This window comes from Scomber japonicus, chromosome 12, assembly GCF_027409825.1.
Source record: "Scomber japonicus isolate fScoJap1 chromosome 12, fScoJap1.pri, whole genome shotgun sequence".
Taxonomy (NCBI): Eukaryota; Metazoa; Chordata; class Actinopteri; order Scombriformes; family Scombridae; genus Scomber; species Scomber japonicus.
Window position 1 is genome coordinate 34759424 of NC_070589.1, and position 22491 is coordinate 34781914.

Sequence of the window (22491 nt, forward strand, 5' to 3'; positions counted from 1 at the left end):
ATGATGAGCGTTACCTAGGCGACCACGATGTTGCGGTCGTATGATGAGCGTTATCGAGGTGACCACGATGTTGCGGTCGTATGATGAGCGTTACCGAGGTGACCACGATGTTGCGGTCGTATGATGAGCGTTACCTAGGTGACCACGATGTTGCGGTCGTATGATGAGCGTTACCTAGGATTATATATATATATAATAAATATGTATATATTAATATAATGAATAAAATCTTAAAGGTCTTCAGATTTAACTTCCTTCATCAGTAACTGTAACAGATTACACTTACATTTATTTTATCATTAAGTTACGTAACGTAACGTAACTTAACGTTAAATGTAACTAGTTACTCTCTATCACTGATCATGGTCTTCATCACTCGGTTGGTGCAGCTGTTCATGAGTCTGTTATATTTCATATTATTCATGATCCTGGACACAAAGGACTCATTTAAAGACAGAGAGCGCTGGACTGTCTCACAGCTGACGAAGCCATCGTCACTTATTTTGTTTGTTCTGGAGCTTTTTATCGTGTCACATGGTCTTCATCATCACGCTCAGTTTGTCCAGCTGGTTTTTGAGACTGTAAATGTGTAATTATTCATAATTCTGAGCACAAAGGACTTAATTTAAAGAAAGAGAGAAAAGAGAGCTGGGCTGTTCGTCTCATAGCTGACGAAGCCATCGTCATGTTCTTGGCTGTTCTGGAGCTTTTTATCGTGTCACATGGTCTTCGTCATCACACTGACAGTAACAGTTGTTATGTATGCTTACATTATGAATCCTGACTGATCTGATTCTGAGCTGAGGTGTCTGTTCTGCTTGGTCATCGGTTCTGTGATAATATGATATCCTGGGATCCTGTATCACTTGAACAGACGTTTACTTAACTTAAAGTTTACAGTTAGCCATAAAGGACCGAGGCTATTTCCTTAGACTGACCGTGTGTTAAAACTAGTCATAAATTAGGCGTCAGGGCTGTTTTTCCAGATTGAACTTTTGTTTAGAAGTCGGAGTTTTTAGGAAATATATATATATTGTTGTAAGGATTGGGAGAAGGCAGAGAGAGATTCAGATTGGGACCAGGTCTCTCTCAAGATTGGATGGCACTAGGCATGGGCCGGTATGAGATTCTGGTGGTATGATAACCATTAAAAAGAATATCATGGTTTCACGGTATGGCGGTATTGTGATTACAGATCTAAAATAAAGACAGACATGTTCATTTAACCTGAATCTGTAATGACAGTGTGAGGGGTCGTGATACTCTACGCTGCAGCTGCACCACCTGAGGGATTTCTGATCAGCACTTCCTGTCTTTGACCAGCACTTCCTGTCTTTGACCAGCACTTCCTGTCTTTGACCAGCACTTCCTGTCTTTGACCAGCACTTCCTGTCTGTGACCAGCACTTCCTGTCTTTGACCAGCACTTCCTGTCTTTGACCAGACTAATAACGTCTCATACCTCAAGAACGGTATGAGGAAGGAAAGGAAGGAGGGAAGGAAGGAAAGAAAGAAAGGAGGGAAAAGGGAATAGGAAGGAAAGGAAGGAGGGAAGGAAAGACATAAGGAAGGAAGGAAGGATTTATATGACTAGACTAGACTAAAAACAGCTCATACCTTAGGAACGGTATGACAGAACATTTGTCGGTTTCGGTTATCGTGGCTTTTTCAAATCGCGGTGAACCTTGAACACGGTTATCATCCCATGCCTAGTTGACGCGTTTTTCTCTTTTGTAATAAAACCTTTCAAATGTACAAGTGAGACGTGTCAGCGGTGGTTTCCTTCTTCATCAACACATCAAGGATCTACCTCTCAATAGAATCAACTCAACTCAAAGTCCACTTTTATTACACCAGCAGAGTTTGCTCACCAGTCTGGAGCTGTGATGACGAGTTGGTGTTTTAGTTGATTTAGTCAGAGGCTGATTATGTCTGATAATTGATCAATGATTAATGAGTAATGATTACAATGACAGAGCCTTCTCCACTGTCGCCCCCACTTCTCTGGAATCCACTCCCCAAACCCATCAGAGACTGTACAGACCCCCATACCTTCAAATCACTCCTAAAAACACACCTTTTTAACCTGGCTTTTAACCTGTAAACTGTTTTTTATCCTCTTTCCATTTTATATCTTTTTAACCTTCTATATTGTTTGTTCTTTTCATTTTATGTTTTTACTTGTAAGCGTCTTTGAGCACCTGTAAAAGCGCGTTATAAATAAAATGTTTTATGATTAATGAGTAACTACTCCAGACAGTCTCTTCTGTATAAGCTTCAATCTAAACGTGTTAATGTATAAACCTGCTGCTGAACTTGTGTTTTGGAGTTTTTCCAGTACAGAGGAATAAGAGTGAGTCTGTATAATAAGATATATGGAGCTTTGGAGACAAACTCAACACGTGTTAGTAGAGTTCAGAGTTGGTTTGGGTCTATATAATATAATAATATAATATATAGTTTGGATGATAAAAGCAACTGGAGCTGTTAAATAACTGTGTTTGAACTTTGAGATGTGTCTTTACATGTGAGGACATTTAGATGGAATGGAAACTTTTTACTATGTTCTTATGTTTGGTACAGAAGAAGAGGATACATATATAATGAGATATATAAAGATATATAATGAGATATATAATCAGATTGGAGGCTTTGGACAGAATCACAGCGTCTGTCAGCAGATAAAATGTGACGAAGATGTTAAATAACTGTGTTTGAACTCTCAGATGTGTCTTTACATGTGAGGACATTCAGATGGGATGGAAACTTCTTACTATGTTCTTAAGTTTGGGAGCTTTCTGGTAGAGAGGAAGAGGATATATAATCAGATATATAATGAGATATATAATCAGATTGGAGGCTTTGGACCCAACCACGGTGTGTGTCAGCAGATAAAATGTGACGAAGATGTTAAATAACTGTGTTTGAAGTGTGAGCCTGCAGGTCTGATGTTTTTCTGTCTCCCTGCTGAGGACTGTTTCCATGTGTAAACTGTATAACCTGAGGCTGCAGGTATGACCGAGCAGCCAGACACACCCTGAACCTCAGACACACACACACACACACTCACACTTACTCACACACACACGCAGACACACACATTATGATCCATCACACACACCCTGACAATACCTGGTTACACTTTCCCCACTGCTGACCTGCAGAAATACAGCGCCGCAAGGCAGGACTACACACACACACACACACACACACACACACACACACACACACAGCCACACCCTGGCAACACCACACCCTGAACACACACACACACACCTTACCAACACCTGGCTGGCTCGGCTCCAAACGCTGCGTTACTCAACACTGAGTTTACACAGTGTGAAATATCTCAGCTCAGATTAATGTTCAACATTTAACTCAGAAGAAGAAGAAGAAGAAGTCAGTAAAAGTACACTGAGTATGATGAGCTGTATGTTGAATCTGTCTTCAGTTGTTTCTCTAATCTTTGATTGTTGCTGAAATATTGGATCATTTGAACATTTATTGAAATGAAAGCATGTGAGAAGTTTAGAGGGAAGAATCAGTATTTGGTGGAGCTGTTAACAACTCATAGACATCTGGAATGTGAGCCGACTACAAACTGCTGACTGGTTTCATCTTTAACAATGTGTTGGATTTTAAAAGCTTGTTATATTTTCCATTGAGTCAAATCTGCATCTGAAAAGTAACTAAAGCTGTTAAATAAATGTAGTGGAGTAGAAAGTACCTCTAACTGTACTACAGTAAAGTACTAGTACCTCAAATTCTACTATGGTAAAGTACTAGTACCTCTAACTGTACTACGGTAAAGTACAAGTACTTCAAACTGTACTACAGACAAGTATAAGTACCTCAAACTGTACTACAGTAAAGTACTAGTACCTCTAACTGTACTTAACTACTGTACTTGAGTAAATGTAATTAGTTACTTTTCATCCCTGTTAATGTGTTAAAATCACTGATCAATAGAAACCAAACTGCGCTACAACAGTGTAATCTGCAGTCAGTGTCGCCACCTGCTGGTCAGAGAGCAGAACTACTGAAAACATGACAAACAATAAATCATTTATTTATTACTAACATTTATTTACAGCATTTATTACATTAATAATCCACATTAAGACTCACTGAGAGCAGAAGGTTCATGTTTGCACAAAGTTTCTGCAGTTTAGATTCAGCAGCACTCAAACTGGGACATCTGAATATAAACTAGTACCTCAAACTGTACTACAGTAAAGTACTAGTACGTCTCATTGTACTACAGTAAAGTACAAGTACCTCAAACTGTACTGCAGTAAAGTACAAGTACCTCAAACTGTACTACAGTAAAGTACTAGTACCTCTAACTGTACTACAGTAAAGTACTAGTACCTCAAACTGTACTACGGTAAAGTACAAGTACCTCTAACTGTACTACAGTAAAGTATAAATACCTCAACCTGTACTACAGTAAAGTACTAGTACCTCAAACTGTACTACAGTAAAGTACTAGTACCTCAAACTGTACTACGGTAAAGTACAAGTACCTTTAACTGTACTACGGTAAAGTACTAGTACCTCTAACTGTACTACAGTAAAGTACTAGTACGTCTCATTGTACTACAGTAAAGTACTAGTACCTCTAACAGTACTACAGTAAAGTACTAGTACGTCTCATTGTACTACAGTAAAGTACTAGTACCTCTAACAGTACTACAGTAAAGTACTAGTACGTCTCATTGTACTACAGTAAAGTACTAGTACCTCTAACTGTACTACAGTAAAGTACTAGTACGTCTCATTGTACTACAGTAAAGTACTAGTACCTCTAACTGTACTGCAGTAAAGTACTAGTACCTCAAACTGTACTACGGTAAAGTATACGTACCTCAAACTGTACTACAGTAAAGTACTAGTACCTCTAACTGTACTGCAGTGTAGTTCATCCTCCCGCCAGCAGGTGGCGCTGCAGCATTAATAAACCGGATCTCTAACCGGCGGTTAACCGTTGATTGAAGGCAACGGATAACTGGCGGCTATATTTTTTCCCTAGGATGGTAAAGGAATAGCCCGCCCTCTCCTACCTCTGATTGGCTTACGCTGACATTCCACCTGACTCTATCCAATCCAAGCAACGAAGGCAGAGCGTCATAGCCAATCAGAGGCAGAGTACGGCATGTTTTTCCTTTGCCATCCTATTAACAGGAAGATAAACTGTGTTACAGGCGGTGCAGAGCTGCTGGAGTCTGGTCCAGTGTGTGAGTAATTACCTTAATGTTTCTAATTATTACAGTTAATGGCATTAAATGGGTTTTACAGGCTTTAATAATGCGTGTTTAAAGGTCGGAACCGAGCCGCTAATTCAACGCTAACTAAGGCTAACGTTAGTTTAGCAGCAACCGTTACCGTTACCGTTACAGTTAAAACACGATATAACGTTTTTAACTGACGATATAAAATATGTGTTTATAAAGATTAAAATATAACACAGCTGCTGACATCAATTCTAGCTTTGGTTGACCTTTTTAAAATATATATTTCAAGATATTCGGTTTAAATTTAGCCGTGAAGTGTAAACCAGACTACATTTAAAAAACAAGCAGTTTAACGGGCGCCCAGTCTCAGTTTTCATACACCGGTCTCTATAATCCTGCTAAATTAACACCCTGATTTATGCTTTTATGTCTTTATTTATATTCCGAATTTGACTGACGGTTGTCATTGATTAGGAGAAATAATATAAATTTATATTAGTGCAGTCAATTTAGTTTCTTTGCTCAAAAAGCAGAAAATGTTCTGATTTCTGGGTGAAGTTTGGTTCCTACATTATCAGTGCTTTACCTCTAACTGTACTACAATAAGGTACTAGTACCTCTAACTGTACTACAATAAAGTACTAGTACCTCTAACTGTACTACAATAAGGTACTAGTACCTCTAACTGTACTACAGTATAGTACTAGTACCTCTAACTGTACTACAGTAAAGTACTAGTACCTCAAACTGTACTACAATAAAGTACTAGTACCTCTAACTGTACTACAGTGAAGTACTAGTACCTCAAACTGTACTACAATAAAGTACTAGTACCTCTAACTGTACTACAGTGAAGTACTAGTACCTCAAACTGTACTACAATAAAGTACTAGTACCTCTAACTATACTACAGTGAAGTACTAGTACCTCAAACTGTACTACAGTATAGTACTAGTACCTCTAACTGTACTGCAGTAAAGTACAAGTACCTCTAATTGTACTACAGTATAGTACTAGTACCTCTAACTAGGAATCTACTGGTAGTTACTGGTAGTTACTGGGAGCTGTGTTGTTGTGTCTGATGGTATGACTTCAGGTTCTGAGTTAATGAGTTAATTAACCGATGTGAGTTTCTTGTGGACATTCTCCAGAGTGAAGAGTCTTCAGAGTGAAGAGTCTTCAGAGGAGGAAACTCCGCCACCCGTCCGTCCATCATGGCGGACATCAAGAACTTCCTTTATGCCTGGTGTGGAAAGAAGAAGCTGACTCCCAGCTACGACATCCGAGCTGCAGGCAACAAAAACCGCCCCAAGTTCATGTGTGAGGTGAGTGCATGTGTGAGGTGAGTTCATGTGTGAGGTGAGTTCATGTGTGAGGTGAGTTCATGTGTGAGGTGAGTTCATGTGTGAGGTGAGTTCATGTCACAGAGACACACTGCAGCTCACAGGAAGGATTCACATGCAGGTCAGTCTGTAACTGAGACAGGAGAGAACATGACCGTGGTGGATTACAGCACACTACAGCACTCTATAATACAGTTAAATGTAAAACACTGACCTAACAGTTAAATGGGTTCAATAGACAGAACAGACCTCTACCAAATGGTTGAGCAGACATATAAAGGGTTAAAGCAGGGTCTCTGCGGTGATGGTTTCATATTGAATGTCTGCTTCTCCTCTGTGCCCCCCCCCCCCCCCCCCCCCCCAATCCCCTCCACAGGTCCGGGTTGACACCTATAACTACACTGGGATGGGAAACTCCACCAATAAGAAAGACGCTCAGACCAACGCGGCCCGAGACTTCGTCAACTATCTGGTCAGACTGGGAGAGATCAGTGCTGCAGAAGTCCCAGCAGCCGGGGTCAGAACAGCTTCTCCTACTCCATACTACATCACTATAATACTGCATACTACATCACTATAATACTGCATACTACATCACTATAATACTGCATACTACATCACTATAATACTGCAGTACTTTTACTGTAATACTGCATACTACATCACTATAATACTGCAGTACTTTTACTGTAATACTGCATACTACATCACTATAATACTGCAGTACTTTTACTGTAATACTGCATACTACATCACTATAATACTGCAGTACTTTTACTGTAATACTGCATACTACATCACTATAATACTGCAGTACTTTTACTGTAATACTGCATACTACATCACTCATAATACTGCAGTACTTTTACTGTAATACTGCATACTACATCACTATAATACTGCAGTACTTTTACTGTAATACTGCATACTACATCACTATAATACTGCAGTACTTTTACTGTAATACTGCATACTACATCACTCATAATACTGCAGTACTTTTACTGTAATACTGCATACTACATCACTATAATACTGCAGTACTTTTACTGTAATACTGCATACTACATCACTATAATACTGCAGTACTTTTACTGTAATACTGCATACTACATCACTATAATACTGCAGTACTTTTACTGTAATACTGCATACTACATCACTATAATACTGCAGTACTTTTACTGTAATACTGCATACTACATCACTATAATACTGCAGTACTTTTACTGTAATACTGCATACTACAGCACTATAATACTGCAGTACTTTTACTGTAATACTGCATACTACAGCACTATAATACTGCAGTACTTTTACTGTAATACTGCATACTACATCACTATAATACTGCAGTACTTTTACTGTAATACTGCATACTACATCACTATAATACTGCAGTACTTTTACTGTAATACTGCATACTACATCACTATAATACTGCAGTACTTTTACTGTAATACTGCATACTACATCAATATAATACTGCAGTACTTTTACTGTAATACTGCATACTACACCACTATAATACTGCAGTACTTTTACTGTAATACTGCATACTACATCACTATAATACTGCAGTACTGTTACTGTAATACTGCATACTACATCACTATAATACTGCAGTACTGTTACTGTAATACTGCATACTACATCACTATAATACTGCAGTACTTTTACTGTAATACTGCATACTACATCACTATAATACTGCAGTACTTTTACTGTAATACTGCATACTACATCACTATAATACTGCAGTACTTTTACTGTAATACTGCATACTACATCACTATAATACTGCAGTACTTTTACTGTAATACTGCATACTACATCACTATAATACTGCAGTACTTTTACTGTAATACTGCATACTACATCACTATAATACTGCAGTACTTTTACTGTAATACTGCATACTACATCACTATAATACTGCAGTACTTTTACTGTAATACTGCATACTACATCACTATAATACTGCAGTACTTTTACTGTAATACTGCATACTACATCACTATAATACTGCAGTACTTTTACTGTAATACTGCATACTACATCACTATAATACTGCAGTACTTTTACTGTAATACTGCATACTACATCACTATAATACTGCAGTACTTTTACTGTAATACTGCATACTACATCACTATAATACTGCAGTACTTTTACTGTAATACTGCATACTACATCACTATAATACTGCAGTACTTTTACTATAATACTGCATACTACATCACTATAATACTGCAGTACTTTTACTATAATACTGCATACTACATCACTATAATACTGCAGTACTTTTACTGTAATACTGCATACTACATCACTATAATACTGCAGTACTTTTACTGTAATACTGCATACTACGTCACTATAATACTGCAGTACTTTTACTGTAATACTGCATACTACATCACTATAATACTGCAGTACTTTTACTATAATACTGCATACTACATCACTATAATACTGCAGTACTTTTACTATAATACTGCATACTACATCACTATAATACTGCAGTACTTTTACTGTAATACTGCATACTACATCACTATAATATTGCAGTACTTTTACTGTAATACTGCATACTACATCACTATAATACTGCAGTACTTTTACTGTAATACTGCATACTACATCACTATAATACTGCAGTACTTTTACTGTAATACTGCATACTACATCACTATAATACTGCAGTACTTTTACTATAATAAAGTATTTTTACTGCAGAAGAATGTGAATATTTCTTCCACCACTGACAGATATTCAGTTTACTATAATTAAAGACGAAGAAAAGCAGCATCATGTTTGTAAAGATGAAACCAGAATGATTAAAATGATGATATGAGATTCCAAACACATGAAATAGAAAGCTGTGTTTGATTGATTGATTGATTGATTGATTGATTGATTGATTGATTGATTGATTGATTGATCAGCAGCCTGGTCTCCCAGAATGTGATCAGCCTGATGGAGGAGGAGGAAACGGAGGAAACGGAGGCTTCGGTAACCTTCCTGCCAGCGGTCCTCTGCCTCCTCACCTGGTAGTGAAGAGTGAGAAAGGTAACGTCATCATCATCATCATCTTCATCATTTAATGAGGCTTGTAAAACCTGATATTGGTAAATTATTACATTATTAGGTTCTGCAAAAATATGGTTAACCCAATAATTTATTATTATATCATCAGAACAGAGATTATTACTTTATTGGGAAATGCACTTCATCACATGATCAGGTTCTATCACATGATCAGGTTCTATCACGTGATCAGGTTCTATCACGTGATCAGGTTCTATCACGTGATCAGGTTCTATCACATGATCAGGTTCTATCACATGATCAGGTTCTATCACATGATCAGGTTCTATCAGGTTCCATCACATGATCAGGTTCCATCACATGATCAGGTTCCATCACATGATCAGGTTCTATCACATGATCAGGTTCTATCACATGATCAGGTTCTATCACATGATCAGGTTCCATCACATGATCAGGTTCCATCACATGATCAGGTTCCATCACATGATCAGGTTCTATCACATGATCAGGTTCTATCACATGATCAGGTTCTATCACATGATCAGGTTCCATCACATGATCAGGTTCTATCACATGATCAGGTTCTATCACATGATCAGGTTCCATCACATGATCAGGTTCTATCACATGATCAGGTTCTATCACATGATCAGGTTCCATCACATGATCAGGTTCTATCACATGATCAGGTACTATCACATGATCAGGTTCTATCACATGATCAGGTACTATCACATGATCAGGTTCTATCACATGATCAGGTTCTATCACATGATCAGGTTCTATCACATGATCAGGTACTATCACATGATCAGGTTCTACAGGCTGCATCCAAACTAGATCTGACACTGAGAGAGGACCATCCTGATCTAAACATTAAAGTCTCTGTTTGTTAGAGGACAGCAGCTTCGGGCCGGTTCCAGGAGTGACTGGGTTAGGTTACTCTGGAGGAGGAAGAGGAGGAGGAGGAGGAGCAGGAGGAGCAGCAGGAGCAGGAGGAGGTCAGTGGGAGCGAGGAGCCAACCTGCAGGAGTACTACGCCAAGAGAGACGAGCAGGAAGCTCAGGCGGTAAGACTCTGTTCAAACCTCACAACACACAGAATCCTATAAAAAGTAAAATATTTAAACACAGGGTTTCTGCTGGGTCCTAAAAAGTCTTAAAATGTCTTAAAATGTGATCATCTCAATTTTAGGCCTTAAAAAGTCTTAAATACTTACGTTCATTCATCGTTTCCTCCTTAGCCTTTAGTTTAGATAAATGCGTTGGTGGGATTCACAGTTAGATCCGTGTGTCGTTCTCTCTGAAGCATCCAGGTTGTGTTTGTTTTAGGGCTGTCAAAAGATTAATTTTTTTAATCGAGATTAATCTAAGAGTTTCCATAGTTAATCACGATTAATGGCGTTTTGAATGTCATGTTTAAAATCCTGTTATTTTCCATTTGAAGGCAGTTTTAAGCCCATAATGTAAAGCATTTCTTACCAGAGTGTCTTAACTGGGAATCAATCACGGCTCTGCTGCGACTCCCACACTCCAAAATGGTCCTTTGGTGGAGCTGAGGCTGGCTTGGCTGCACCTGGGTGTTTAGCGTGGAGGTGCTAACTCAAACTCCACGTACTCCGGTGGTAGTTAAACTCCGTTTGACACAGGTTGCATTTTACTTTTGACTTGTCAACTGAAGCGTCTGGAAGTGTTTTAAAGTTAAACAAGCCGTTCAAAAGTCCAGTAGCTCTCTTACTTTCCATCAGCGCGGTAGGTTTACTGCAGGAGGCCACTTCAAAGCATAGCGCTACAGCTAGAGGAGCCATCTACGGGGGAGTAGAAGGGACAAAAAGGCTTGCAACATTAAAATGCCATATAAAAAAATTAACTGACAGCCCTAATTTGTTTCAACAATCAGAGTTCAGTGATTGATAAAAAACGAAACCAAACGATCCATTATCTGCAGGAAGTCCCTCAAACACACACACAAGATCACATCAGATATTTAGCTACCTTGGAATTAATTCTGAGACTGAGATTCTCCTTATTTTGTCATACTTCTCGTAGTTTTTTAATCATAAAGGTCTTAAAAAGTCTTAAATGTAACTTGATGAAACCCTGAAACAGTTTGTGTCTGTAAAGCAGATGAACAGCGTCGTTTGTTTCCTCTCTGCAGACTCTGGAGTCGGAGGAAGTCGACCTGAACGCTAACCTGCACGGTAACTGGACGCTGGAGAACGCCAAAGCTCGTCTGAACCAGTTCTTCCAGAAGGAGAAAACCAGCGCTGAGTATAAATACAGCCAAGTGGGACCGGACCACAACAGGTCTGGATCCTTTTAAAACCTGCAGGAAATAAAACCAGATCCAACCTGACGAGCTGCAGACGCTTCAGGCTCGTTTTAATAGATCTGTTTCTGTTTATCATCAAAAGCCAAACTCTAAAATCACAAGTTAAGAAATCCAAAATGTTAAATTCACTTTCTTCCTTTATCAAGATTTTGGTAATCATCATTTTAATTTAAGTTAGTTACTCAGGTCATTTTCAGGGTTTAGTTGTAGAGTCTAGTTCCTGAGTTTAGTTCCAAAATTTAGTTCCTGAGTTTAGTTCCCAAATTTAGTTCCTGAGTTTAGTTCCCAAATCTAATTCCTGAACGTAGTTCCTAATCTGAGTTCCCAATTTTGTTCCCAAATTTAATTCAGTTAGTTCCCAGATGTAATACCTTTGGCTCCGTGGTTCTTGGTGCTTAATTCCTAGGCTTAGTTCCCAAATTTAGTTCCCAAATTTAATTCCCGGGCTTAATTCCCAAATTTAATTCCCAGGCTTAGTTCCAAGATGTAATTCCTCTGGCTCTGTGGTTCTTGGTGTCTTTTAACGGCCTTTACTGTCTCGTCAGGTTGGATTTGGAGTTTCCATCAAACAGTGTAAAATAATAAATGTTGATAAATTGAGTTAAAATCAAAAAGAGACAAATAACATGAACGAATAGTCTGTAAATATAAGATCAGTACAAAGGTTTTATGTTATTATAGATTCCTCTTTGAGTGTTTAAATGTGATTTAATGATTCAGGTTTTAAAGCAGTTGAATATCTTAAAGTCAGCTCACAGCAAAGTGAAACCGTCGCTTGGTGTTCAGATGTTCTCGTATGTTTTTCTGCCGGACTGCCGTAAAAACCCAGAGACCTCCTGCGTGTGTCGGCTACACCAGAGAGATCTCACTGTTACTGAGAAACACAGACAGCAGCATGCTCACCAGAGAGATCTCACTGTTACTGAGAAACACAGACAACAGAACGCTCACCAGAGAGATCTCACTGTTACTGAGAAACACAGACAACAGAACGCTCACCAGAGAGATCTCACTGTTACTGAGAAACACAGACAGCAGCACGCTCACCAGAGAGATCTCACTGTTACTGAGAAACACAGACAGCAGCACGCTCACCAGAGAGATCTCACTGTTACTGAGAAACACAGACAGCAGCACGCTCACCAGAGAGATCTCACTGTTACTGAGAAACACAGACAGCAGCATGCTCACCAGAGAGATCTCACTGTTACTGAGAAACACAGACAGCAGCACGCTCACCAGAGAGATCTCACTGTTACTGAGAAACACAGACAGCAGCACGCTCACCAGAGAGATCTCACTGTTACTGAGAAACACAGACAGCAGCACGCTCACCAGAGAGATCTCACTGTTACTGAGAAACACAGACAGCAGCACGCTCACCAGAGAGATCTCACTGTTACTGAGAAACACAGACAGCAGCACGCTCACCAGAGAGATCTCACTGTTACTGAGAAACACAGACAGCAGCACGCTCACCAGAGAGATCTCACTGTTACTGAGAAACACAGACAGCAGCACGCTCACCAGAGAGATCTCACTGTTACTGAGAAACACAGACAGCAGCATGCTCACCAGAGAGATCTCACTGTTACTGAGAAACACAGACAGCAGCATGCTCACCAGAGAGATCTCACTGTTACTGAGAAACACAGACAGCAGCACGCTCACCAGAGAGATCTCACTGTTACTGAGAAACACAGACAGCAGCACGCTCACCAGAGAGATCTCACTGTTACTGAGAAACACAGACAGCAGCACGCTCACCAGCTCAAGACTGAAGAGGAAGACTAAGAGAAAGATCAGAAATCTGGAAAAGAACATTTTAAACACTTCTTTTAAATCTCTAAAATAGTCCAATAATCTTCTTTATATGAGAGTTTAACCCTCCTGTTGTCTTTGAGTCAAGGAAGGAAGGATGGAAAGGAGGGAGGAAAGGAAAGAAGGAAGGTAGGAGGGAGGGAGGAAAGAAGGAAAGAGAAAGGGAGAAAGGAAAAGAGGAAGGTAGGGGGAAGGAAAGAAAGAGAGAAGGACAAAGGGAGGAAAGAAATGAAGGAAAGAAGTACAGAAGGAAGGGAGGGAAGAGAGGAACGAAAGAAAGAGAAGGAAGGGAGGAAAGAAGGATGGAAGGGAGGAAGAAGGAAAGAAAGGAGGGATGAAGGAAGGAAAGGCGGGAGGAAAGGAAAGAAGGGAGGGTGAAAGGAAGGTAGGGGGAAGGAAAGAAAGAGAAGGAGGAAAGAAGTACAGAAGGAAGGGATAAAAGAGAGGAAGGAAAGAAAGAGAGAAGGAGGGAGGGAGGAAGGACAGACGGAAGGAAGGAAAAGTGAAAACAGACGGGGTCAGTTTGAGGACGACAGGAAGGTTAAGAGCAAACAGTGACTGAGTATTGGGCTGGTGGAGCAGTATTGAGCTGGTGGAGCAGTATTGAGCTGGTGGAGCAGTACTGGGCAGGTGGAGCAGTACTGAGCTGGTGGAGCAGTACTGGGCAGGTGGAGCAGTATTGAGCTGGTGGAGCAGGGTAGTTAGGAGAGCAGAGCGGAAACACCAGAAGTCACAACCTCACTGAAGGAAGACATGGGACAGCGTTTAGGAGCACTAAAGCTCTCCCATGGGTGCAGCTCGGAGGCCGGTTGTGATTTCTGGTGTCCCTGTTCCACCACAGGGCCGAGAGCAGCCGGGAGGACGACTCCAACCTCAAACCTGTTTATTAACAATCATTAAAACAAGACAAAAGTCTGGCAGGAAAACATACGAGCGTCCCACCGAGAGAGCAGGTGAGTCCATCCACACACTCGTTTATTCATCACTCGTTTCTGTCAGTTTTACTCCAGAGAACAGAGAAGTGAAGCTGTGACCTTTGTGTTTGTGTCTGCAGGAGTTTCATAGCAGAGATGCAGCTGTTTGTGAGGCAGCTCGGCAGAAGTAAGAACAATATTCATTTCTTTTCTTTTTTCTTTTTTTTTCAAGATTTTCTCTGGCATAGACACCTTTATTTGAAAGTAGACAGTCCCTCCTGGAATTCGCGATGTCCCGATCGCAACAATTAACGCAAATTCAACCAATCTGCGCGATTATGTGCGGGCCTTGCAATTTTGTCCAATCACCGCAACTTTTCCGCAAATTGGAGGAGTGAGGTTGGCAAAAAATACCGTCTGCCGCGACGGTAAACTCCAACTAATTCTGTGTGCATGTGTCTGTGTGTCTGTGTTGTGTGTTCATGTGTCTGTGAGGGAGATAAATATTGTCAAATAAAATGTTAAACGGTGTGAAAACTGTCTTCAAAATATGAAGTTGAATGTGCAATGAGATCAGAGATGGCGTGTGTGTAATTTTCACTGTCTCGCAATTTAATTGCAACAAAAGTGTTTAAAACATCGCAACATTTACTGCAATTTTTTTTAAATGCTGCTGCAAAATCAGGCATTTTAGGCAACAATCAGAAAAAAATCCTGCGAAATCCTGGAGGGACTGAGTAGAGACAGGACATTATGGGAGAGAGAAGGGGGGAGGGGTGACATGCAGAAAGGTCCACCGGCCGGGACTCGAACCGGGGTCCGCTGCGTACATGGCATGCACTCTTAACCACTCGTCCACCTGTGCGCAACAATATTACTTTCTTTATTTTAAATCCATTTTTAGTTTTAACCAGAGCTGCTCCATTATGGACAAAATCATAATCACGATTATTTGGGCTTTTACTCTGCTGCTGCTGCTAAAGCTGGAAACATCGTTGAAATATCGCGAGATCCCGCACAGATCTCTAGATGTGCTGTGCGGGATCTCGTGGAACCCAGCGGTATTTCAGTGATCTTGCGATATTTTGACGATGTTTCCAGCGTTAGCAGTAGCAGCAGAGTAAAAGCCATCAGCTCAGTGTTATTTTAATAAACTCCTGGTGCACTTACAAACTTTCCAATACATGGATTTATAGTAAAGAGCCTATTAGTACTACTGTAGAAGTTTGATAACAAGCATTATTAGTGGGGTCATTTACCAGATACACTGGTGGTCCCGTTAGTGCCTTTTGGTCCCGTTAGCGCCAGGTGGTCCCATTAGCATCTGGTGGTCATGTTAGCATCTGGTGGTCCCGTTAGCGCCTGGTGATCCCGTTAGCATCTGGTGGTCCCGTTAGCATCTGGTAGTCCCGTTAGCTTCTGGTAGTCCCATTAGCGCCTGTGCTAAGACATTCGGCTGATGGATCTAACTCCATCAATTTGCCACCAAGGGAAAGAAAAAGAGGCGAGGGCGTGTTTAGATAGACGTCATGGTGCATATGATGCTAGCTCGCTTTAACGTTGAGCCTGAGCGAGTTAAATAAAGCTAGCGTGACGTTTCCTCTGTGTTTGCTCTGCAGGAGTCACGGCTCGAGAACACGGCTCCAACAAGAAGCTGGCGGCTCAGTCGTGCGCTCTGTCTCTGGTCCGACAGCTGTACCACCTGGCCGTCATCGAGGCGTACTCCGGCATCACCAAGAAGAAGGAGGGAGAGACTGTACGCTTAAAACACACCGAACCCTCATTAACACCAAACCCTCATTAACACACCTGCTGCTTTACCCCTCCTGTTGTGTTCGAGTCAAGGAAGGAAGGGAGGAAGAAGGAAGGGAAGGAGGGAGGGAGGAAGGAAGGGAGTAAAGGAAGGGAGTAAAGGAAAGAAGGCAGGGAGGAAGAAAGGAAAGAGGGAGGAAGGAACGACAGAAGGAAGAAAGGGGGATGGAGGAAGGAAGGAAGGGAGGGAGGAAAGGAAAGGAAATAAGGAAGGTAGGAGGGAGGAAGGGAGGAAGGAAGGAAGGAAGAAAGGGGGATGGAGAAAGGAAAGAAGGAAGGGAGGAAAGAGAAGAACAAAGAGGAACGTAGGGGGGAGGAAGGACAGAAGGAAGGAAGAAAGGGGGATGGAGGAAGGAAAGAAGGACGGGAGGAAAGAGACAAGAAGGAAAGAAAGAGAGAAGGAGAGAGGAAGGACAGATGGAAGGAAGGAAGGAAGGAAGACCCGGGAGGACGACAGGAAGGTTAAATAAAGTTCTGCTTTTAATCTGAAGGTTTGTGTTTGTGTGTTTCCAGCTGGAGGCGTTCGAGGTCAACGTTTGTCCGGAGCTTCAACAGAAGCTTTCTGCTGTCGTCCAGGAGCTCGGAGTCACCGTCCCCTTACCTGTGAGTCACACAGGGTTACTATAGGTCAGGGGGGTCAAACTAGTTTTCAATCAAGGGCCACATACAGCACAATTTGATCTCATGTGGGCCGGATCATTAAAAAGAAGGAAGGAAGGAAGGAAGGAAAAGAAGGAGGAGAAGGAAGAGAATACAGGAAGGGAATACAGATGAAAGGAAGGATGGAAGAGAAGAAAGAAAGGAAGGATAGACTTAAGGAAGGAATAAAAAGAAGAAAGGAAGGATGGAAGGAAAAGAAGGAGGAGAAGGAAGAGAATACAGGAAGGAAAGATGTAAGGAAGAAAGGGAGGAAGGACAGATGGAAGGAAGAGAAGACAAGAAGTAAGGAAGGAAGGAATGAAGGAAGGGAATACAGATGAAAGGAAAGAAGGAAGGAAGGAAAGAAGAGAAGATAGGGAGGAAGAAAGGTAGGAAGGATAGACTGAAGGAAGGAATAAAAAGAAGAAAGGAAGGACGGAAGGAAAAGAAGGAGGAGAAGGAAGAGAATACAGGAAGGAAAGATGGAAGGAAGAAAGGGAGGAAGGAAAGATGGAAGGAAGAGAAGACAAGAAGTAAGGAAGGAATGAAGGAAGGGAATACAGATGAAAGGAAGGAAGGAAAGAAAAGAAGACAAGGAGGAAGAAAGGTAGGAAGGACAGACGGAAGGAAGGAAGGAAAAGAGGAAGAAGAAAACTGGGCCGGATTGGACCTCTCGGCGGGCAGCTTCTGGCCCACGGGCCGCATGTTTGACACCCCTGCTTTAGGTCATTCATATTAGTTTTATTTAGTTTTTATAGAAAGAACTGAAACAACATAGAGTAGTTTACTTTGAACCTGGATTACGATTAATGAACGATTATCTCCTCACTTGATGGATGAGGAAATAAACAGCTGTTGGACGGATGATAGCGTGTTATGTGTTTCTTCCCGTCCAGCCTCAGGACGCCAGCAGTCCGGTTTCTCTGCTTCAGGGGAAGATCGCGACGTTCGAGCCGTCTCAGCGTCAGACGGGAGCCGGCGTGATTCCCTGGTCGCCTCCGCAGGTCAACTGGAACCCTTGGACCAGCAGCAACATCGACGAGGGACCGCTGGCCTTCGTACGTCTTTAAAACTCATCATCATTAAACTAGTATTTCATTATCAGATGGATTTGATCTATGAAGGAGTGAAAACCCTAACCCTAACCCTCCAGAGTGTAAGATGATGTTTAGATGACTTATTTTATAAAGCCAAACATTTACTGTAACATCTGAAGCCAACAAATAGCTTCAATAATAATTAGGGCTGTCAAACGATTAATTTTTTTAATCGAGATTAATCGCAGTGTTTCCATAGTTAATCGTGATTAATCTCGTTTTGAATTGCATGTTTAAAATCCTGTTATTTTCCATTTGAAGGCAGTTTTATGCCCATAATGTAAAGCATTTCTTACCAGAGTGTCTTAACTGGGAATCAATCACGGCTCTGCTGCGACTCCCACACTCCAAAATGGTCCTTTGGTGGAGCTGAGGCTGGCTTGGCTGCACCTGGGTGTTTAGCGTGGAGGTGCTAATTCAAACTCCACGTACTCCGGTGGTAGTTAAACTCCGTTTGACACAGGTTGCATTTTACTTTTGACTTGTCAACTGAAGCGTCTGGAAGTGTTTTAAAGTTAAACAAGCCGTTCAAAAGTCCAGTTTATTATTATTATTAATCCTAGTACAATTTATTAATGTTTCCTGGCAGATATTCACTGATTTATTGCATGTTTTACCTGCTGTCATATGAAATCAGATGATCCAGAACAGAGCAGCAGGTGTTTTATTTATTTATTTATTTATTTATTTATTCGAGGGGAATCTGGCAGAATGGATACAGTTGGTTGTAATCTACAAACTCGCCACTAGATGGCAGTAAATCTTACACGCTGCTCCTTTTTAAACTGTATTCAGATTTTTCTTCTGTTGTTGAAAACTAGGAAATGACTTCATGCAGCTTTCCTGAGAAAATATCAGAGCAGAAAATCCTGAAAAATAATTTAAATGTGCAACAAAATAAACTGATTTTATATGTTTGAATGACGCTAATAATAAAGATTGATCCTGTAACTCACTTTTTTTGGTTCTCAGTACAAACCTCAACACAAGACTGCTTTTAAATGAGCATGTGTTTAATGGGATGTTTCTTTATAACATGAAATATCTGAACAATACATTTCTTAAACTCTGTAATTATCTTCCATAATAGAGAAAATAAGTTCTGTTGGTCAAAGAGCAAATGCATCATAGAACAAGTAATGTGAAAAATGATGAATATCTAAGCCGATTATCTTCGATCCTGCACATTAAACCAATCTTATGATCTGTAAATATCCCAGAAAATGAGTTTATAAGAGGAAAGTGAACCCTGCTGTTTGCTCTGTGTGTGTGTGTGTGTGTGTGTGTGTGTGTGTGTGTGTCTGTGTCTGTGTGTGTGTGTGTGTGTTGTCAGTAGTTTTTATCCTCTTATTCATGTTAATAATATTTTATGTGGTTCCTCTCCTCAGTGCACTCCGGAGCAGATCAGCAGTGAGCTTCATGACGAGCTGATGTACCAGCTGGAGCACGACGACAACCTGCAGAAGGTCCGTCTGGTTTCTCCTCTGCTGCGTTACCGTCTGGTTTCTCCTCTGCTGCGTTACCGTCTGGTTTCTCCTCTGCTGCGTTACCGTCTGGTTTCTCCTCTGCTGCGTTACCGTCTGGTTTCTCCTCTGCTGCGTTACCGTCTGGTTTCTCCTCTGCTGCGTTACCGTCTGGTTTCTCCTCTGCTGCGTTACCGTCTGGTTTCTCCTCTGCTGCGTTACCGTCTGGTTTCTCCTCTGCTGCGTTACAGATGGTTTTAGTAGGAAGTATAAAAACAGAACGTTGTGTGTTTCAGATGCTGTCGGCTCGCGAGCAGCTGCCCGTCAAACAGTTTGAGGAGGAGATCATGGCGGCCGTCGACTCCAGCCCGGTGGTGATCATCAGAGGAGCGACGGGCTGCGGGAAAACCACCCAGGTGCCCCAGTACATCCTGGACCGCTTCATCAAGGAGGGCCGAGCGTCCGACTGCAACATCGTGGTCACCCAGGTAACGCTCAGCATCCGACAGCAACATCATAGTTACTTAGGTAACGCTCAGCAACATCATAGTTACCTAGGTAACGCTCAGCATCCGACCACAACATCATAGTTACCTAGGTAACACTCAGCATCTGACAGCAACATCATCTCTCCTCCTCCTCCTCCTCCTCCTCCTCCTCCTCCTCCTCCTTCTTCTTCTTCTTCTTCTTCTTCTTCTTCTTCTTCTTCTTCTTCTTCTTCTTCTTCTTCTTCTTCTTCTTCTTCTTCTTCTTCTTCTTCTTCTTCTTCTTCTTCTTCTTCTTCTTCTTCTTCTTCTTCTTCTTCTTCTTCTTCTTCTTCTTCTTCTTCTTCTCTTCCTCCCCCCCGTCCTCTCCCTCCTCCTCCTCCTCCTCCTCCTTCTTCTCCTCCTCCAGCCCAGACGGATCAGCGCTGTGTCGGTGGCTGAGCGAGTCGCTCTGGAGAGAGGCGAGGATCTGGGGAAGAGCTGCGGCTACAGCGTTCGCTTCGAGTCCGTCCTCCCTCGTCCTCACGCCAGCATCATGTTCTGCACCGTCGGTATGGAAACGCCCAGATCTCTATTCATACTGGTGTTACTTTAACCTTTAACAGCTGTTCAGTATAACGTAAACTCGCTCTCAGTAAGGCTGCTCAATTAATCAAAATGTTATCATGATTACGATTTTGGGGCCAAACGATCTCAAAACTGATAAAATCGGGAGGAAACATTGTAATTTTCTGTTGTGCAGCGTTGTATAGAAACAGTCATGCATGTGTATTTCCGTCCTTCCTCCCAGCATGCATCACTGTAGCTGCTAACACTCTTGTTTCCCTGGTTTCTCCCGTATTTTAGACCCATCTCCCTCCGCTCTCCTGTTTTGTCTTTTCTCCCGGGAATCTCACGCAATTTACAGCCCCAACTTTGTTAACGATAAGAAGAGCACAATAACAAAGGTTTTATTTTGAAAAGCTTAGACAGGAAGCCACTGTTAGTTTGACAGAAGCTGAAACACAGTGAAATGCTTTAACTGTAAATAAAAGCTTGGAAAAGAGTTTCCAGCCTGCGTCAGACGATGCTGAGTTTACTGACTGATTATTATAAACCAGGAACTGATGTGTGAACTATTGTCATGGTAACTCGCTCAGCTCTAATATCTCCAAACATGTTCTGCTGTGTGTTGCTTTAAGCATCAGATAAAAAGCTGCTGCTGGGAGAGGAAGTTAATTAAACCGAATGGACGAGAAATGCAGCATGTTTCTAAAGTTTTAAAAAAAAGTTTTAATAGTATATAGTTGTAATAATTGTGATTATGATTTTGTCCATAATGGAGCAGCCATACTGTCAGTGTGTAACTAACAGCTGTGCAGTAGAGGTTCAGGTTGTGGATGACTCGGCTGTTTTCCAGGTGTGCTGCTGAGGAAGCTGGAAGCGGGAATCAGAGGCATCAGCCACGTTATCGTCGATGAGATCCACGAGAGAGACATCAACGTGAGTCTCAGTGATGACCTCATCAGCTGGAGTCATGGCGAGGGTTTTGATTGGTTCGTGAGGGTTTGATGATGATGATGATGTCATTACAGACGGACTTCCTCATGGTTGTGCTCAGAGACGTAGTCCAGACTTACCCAGACGTCCGGATCCTCCTCATGTCGGCCACCATCGACACCTCCATGTTCAGAGAGTACTTCTTCAACTGTCCCATCATCGAGGTGTTCGGACGCACCTTCTCTGTGCAAGGTACGTCTGACCTCTGACCCCTGAGCCCTGACCTCTGAGCCCTGAGCCCTGACCTCTGACCCAAAAGTTTAAATGTCTCTGAAACTCTCTGTCTGTGTCTGCAGAGTACTTCCTGGAGGATTGCATCCAGATGACAAACTTCATCCCTCCGCCGATGGACCGAAAGAAGAAAGACAAAGACGAGGACGGAGGAGACGAAGACGTAAAGACCTCAAACTTCTGATCTGGTTTCAGCAGCTCAGAGCGTCTGAATAAAGAAATAACACCTCTCTTTGTCTATCTCTCTCTCTCTCTGTCTCTGTCTCTCTCTCTCTCTCTCTCTCTGTCTCTGTCTCTGTCTCTGTCTCTCTCTCTCTCTCTCTCTCTCTCTCTCTCTCTCTCTCTCTCTCTGTCTCTCTCTCTGTCTCTCTCTCTCTCTCTCTTTCTCTCTCTCTCTCTCTCTCTCTCTCTCTCTCTCTCTCTCTCTCTCTCTCTCTCTCTCTCTCTCTCTCTCTCTCTGTCTCTCTCTCTGTCTCTCTCTCTCTCTCTCTCTCTCTCTCTCTCTCTCTCTGCAGACGAACTGTAATGT

The 22491-nt window shown here is 41.6% G+C and overlaps 1 protein-coding gene across 1 annotated transcript in view; it reads left to right on the top strand.

The window, feature by feature from the left end:
- The first annotated feature begins 5186 nt into the window (after window positions 1–5186).
- dhx9 (DEAH (Asp-Glu-Ala-His) box helicase 9) overlaps window positions 5187–22491 on the top strand; it is a 24120-nt gene continuing 6815 nt past the window's right edge. Inside the window, exons 1-16 of the mRNA XM_053329479.1 lie at window positions 5187–5236; window positions 6401–6558; window positions 6953–7093; window positions 9528–9648; window positions 10527–10699; window positions 11788–11936; window positions 14837–14883; window positions 16316–16452; window positions 17022–17111; window positions 18044–18205; window positions 19633–19710; window positions 20004–20195; window positions 20602–20743; window positions 21592–21674; window positions 21767–21923; window positions 22028–22125. Of these exons, the coding sequence (XP_053185454.1) occupies window positions 6448–6558; window positions 6953–7093; window positions 9528–9648; window positions 10527–10699; window positions 11788–11936; window positions 14837–14883; window positions 16316–16452; window positions 17022–17111; window positions 18044–18205; window positions 19633–19710; window positions 20004–20195; window positions 20602–20743; window positions 21592–21674; window positions 21767–21923; window positions 22028–22125 (1881 nt within the window). The 5' untranslated portion in view covers window positions 5187–5236; window positions 6401–6447. The remainder of the gene's footprint in view (window positions 5237–6400; window positions 6559–6952; window positions 7094–9527; window positions 9649–10526; window positions 10700–11787; window positions 11937–14836; window positions 14884–16315; window positions 16453–17021; window positions 17112–18043; window positions 18206–19632; window positions 19711–20003; window positions 20196–20601; window positions 20744–21591; window positions 21675–21766; window positions 21924–22027; window positions 22126–22491) is intronic.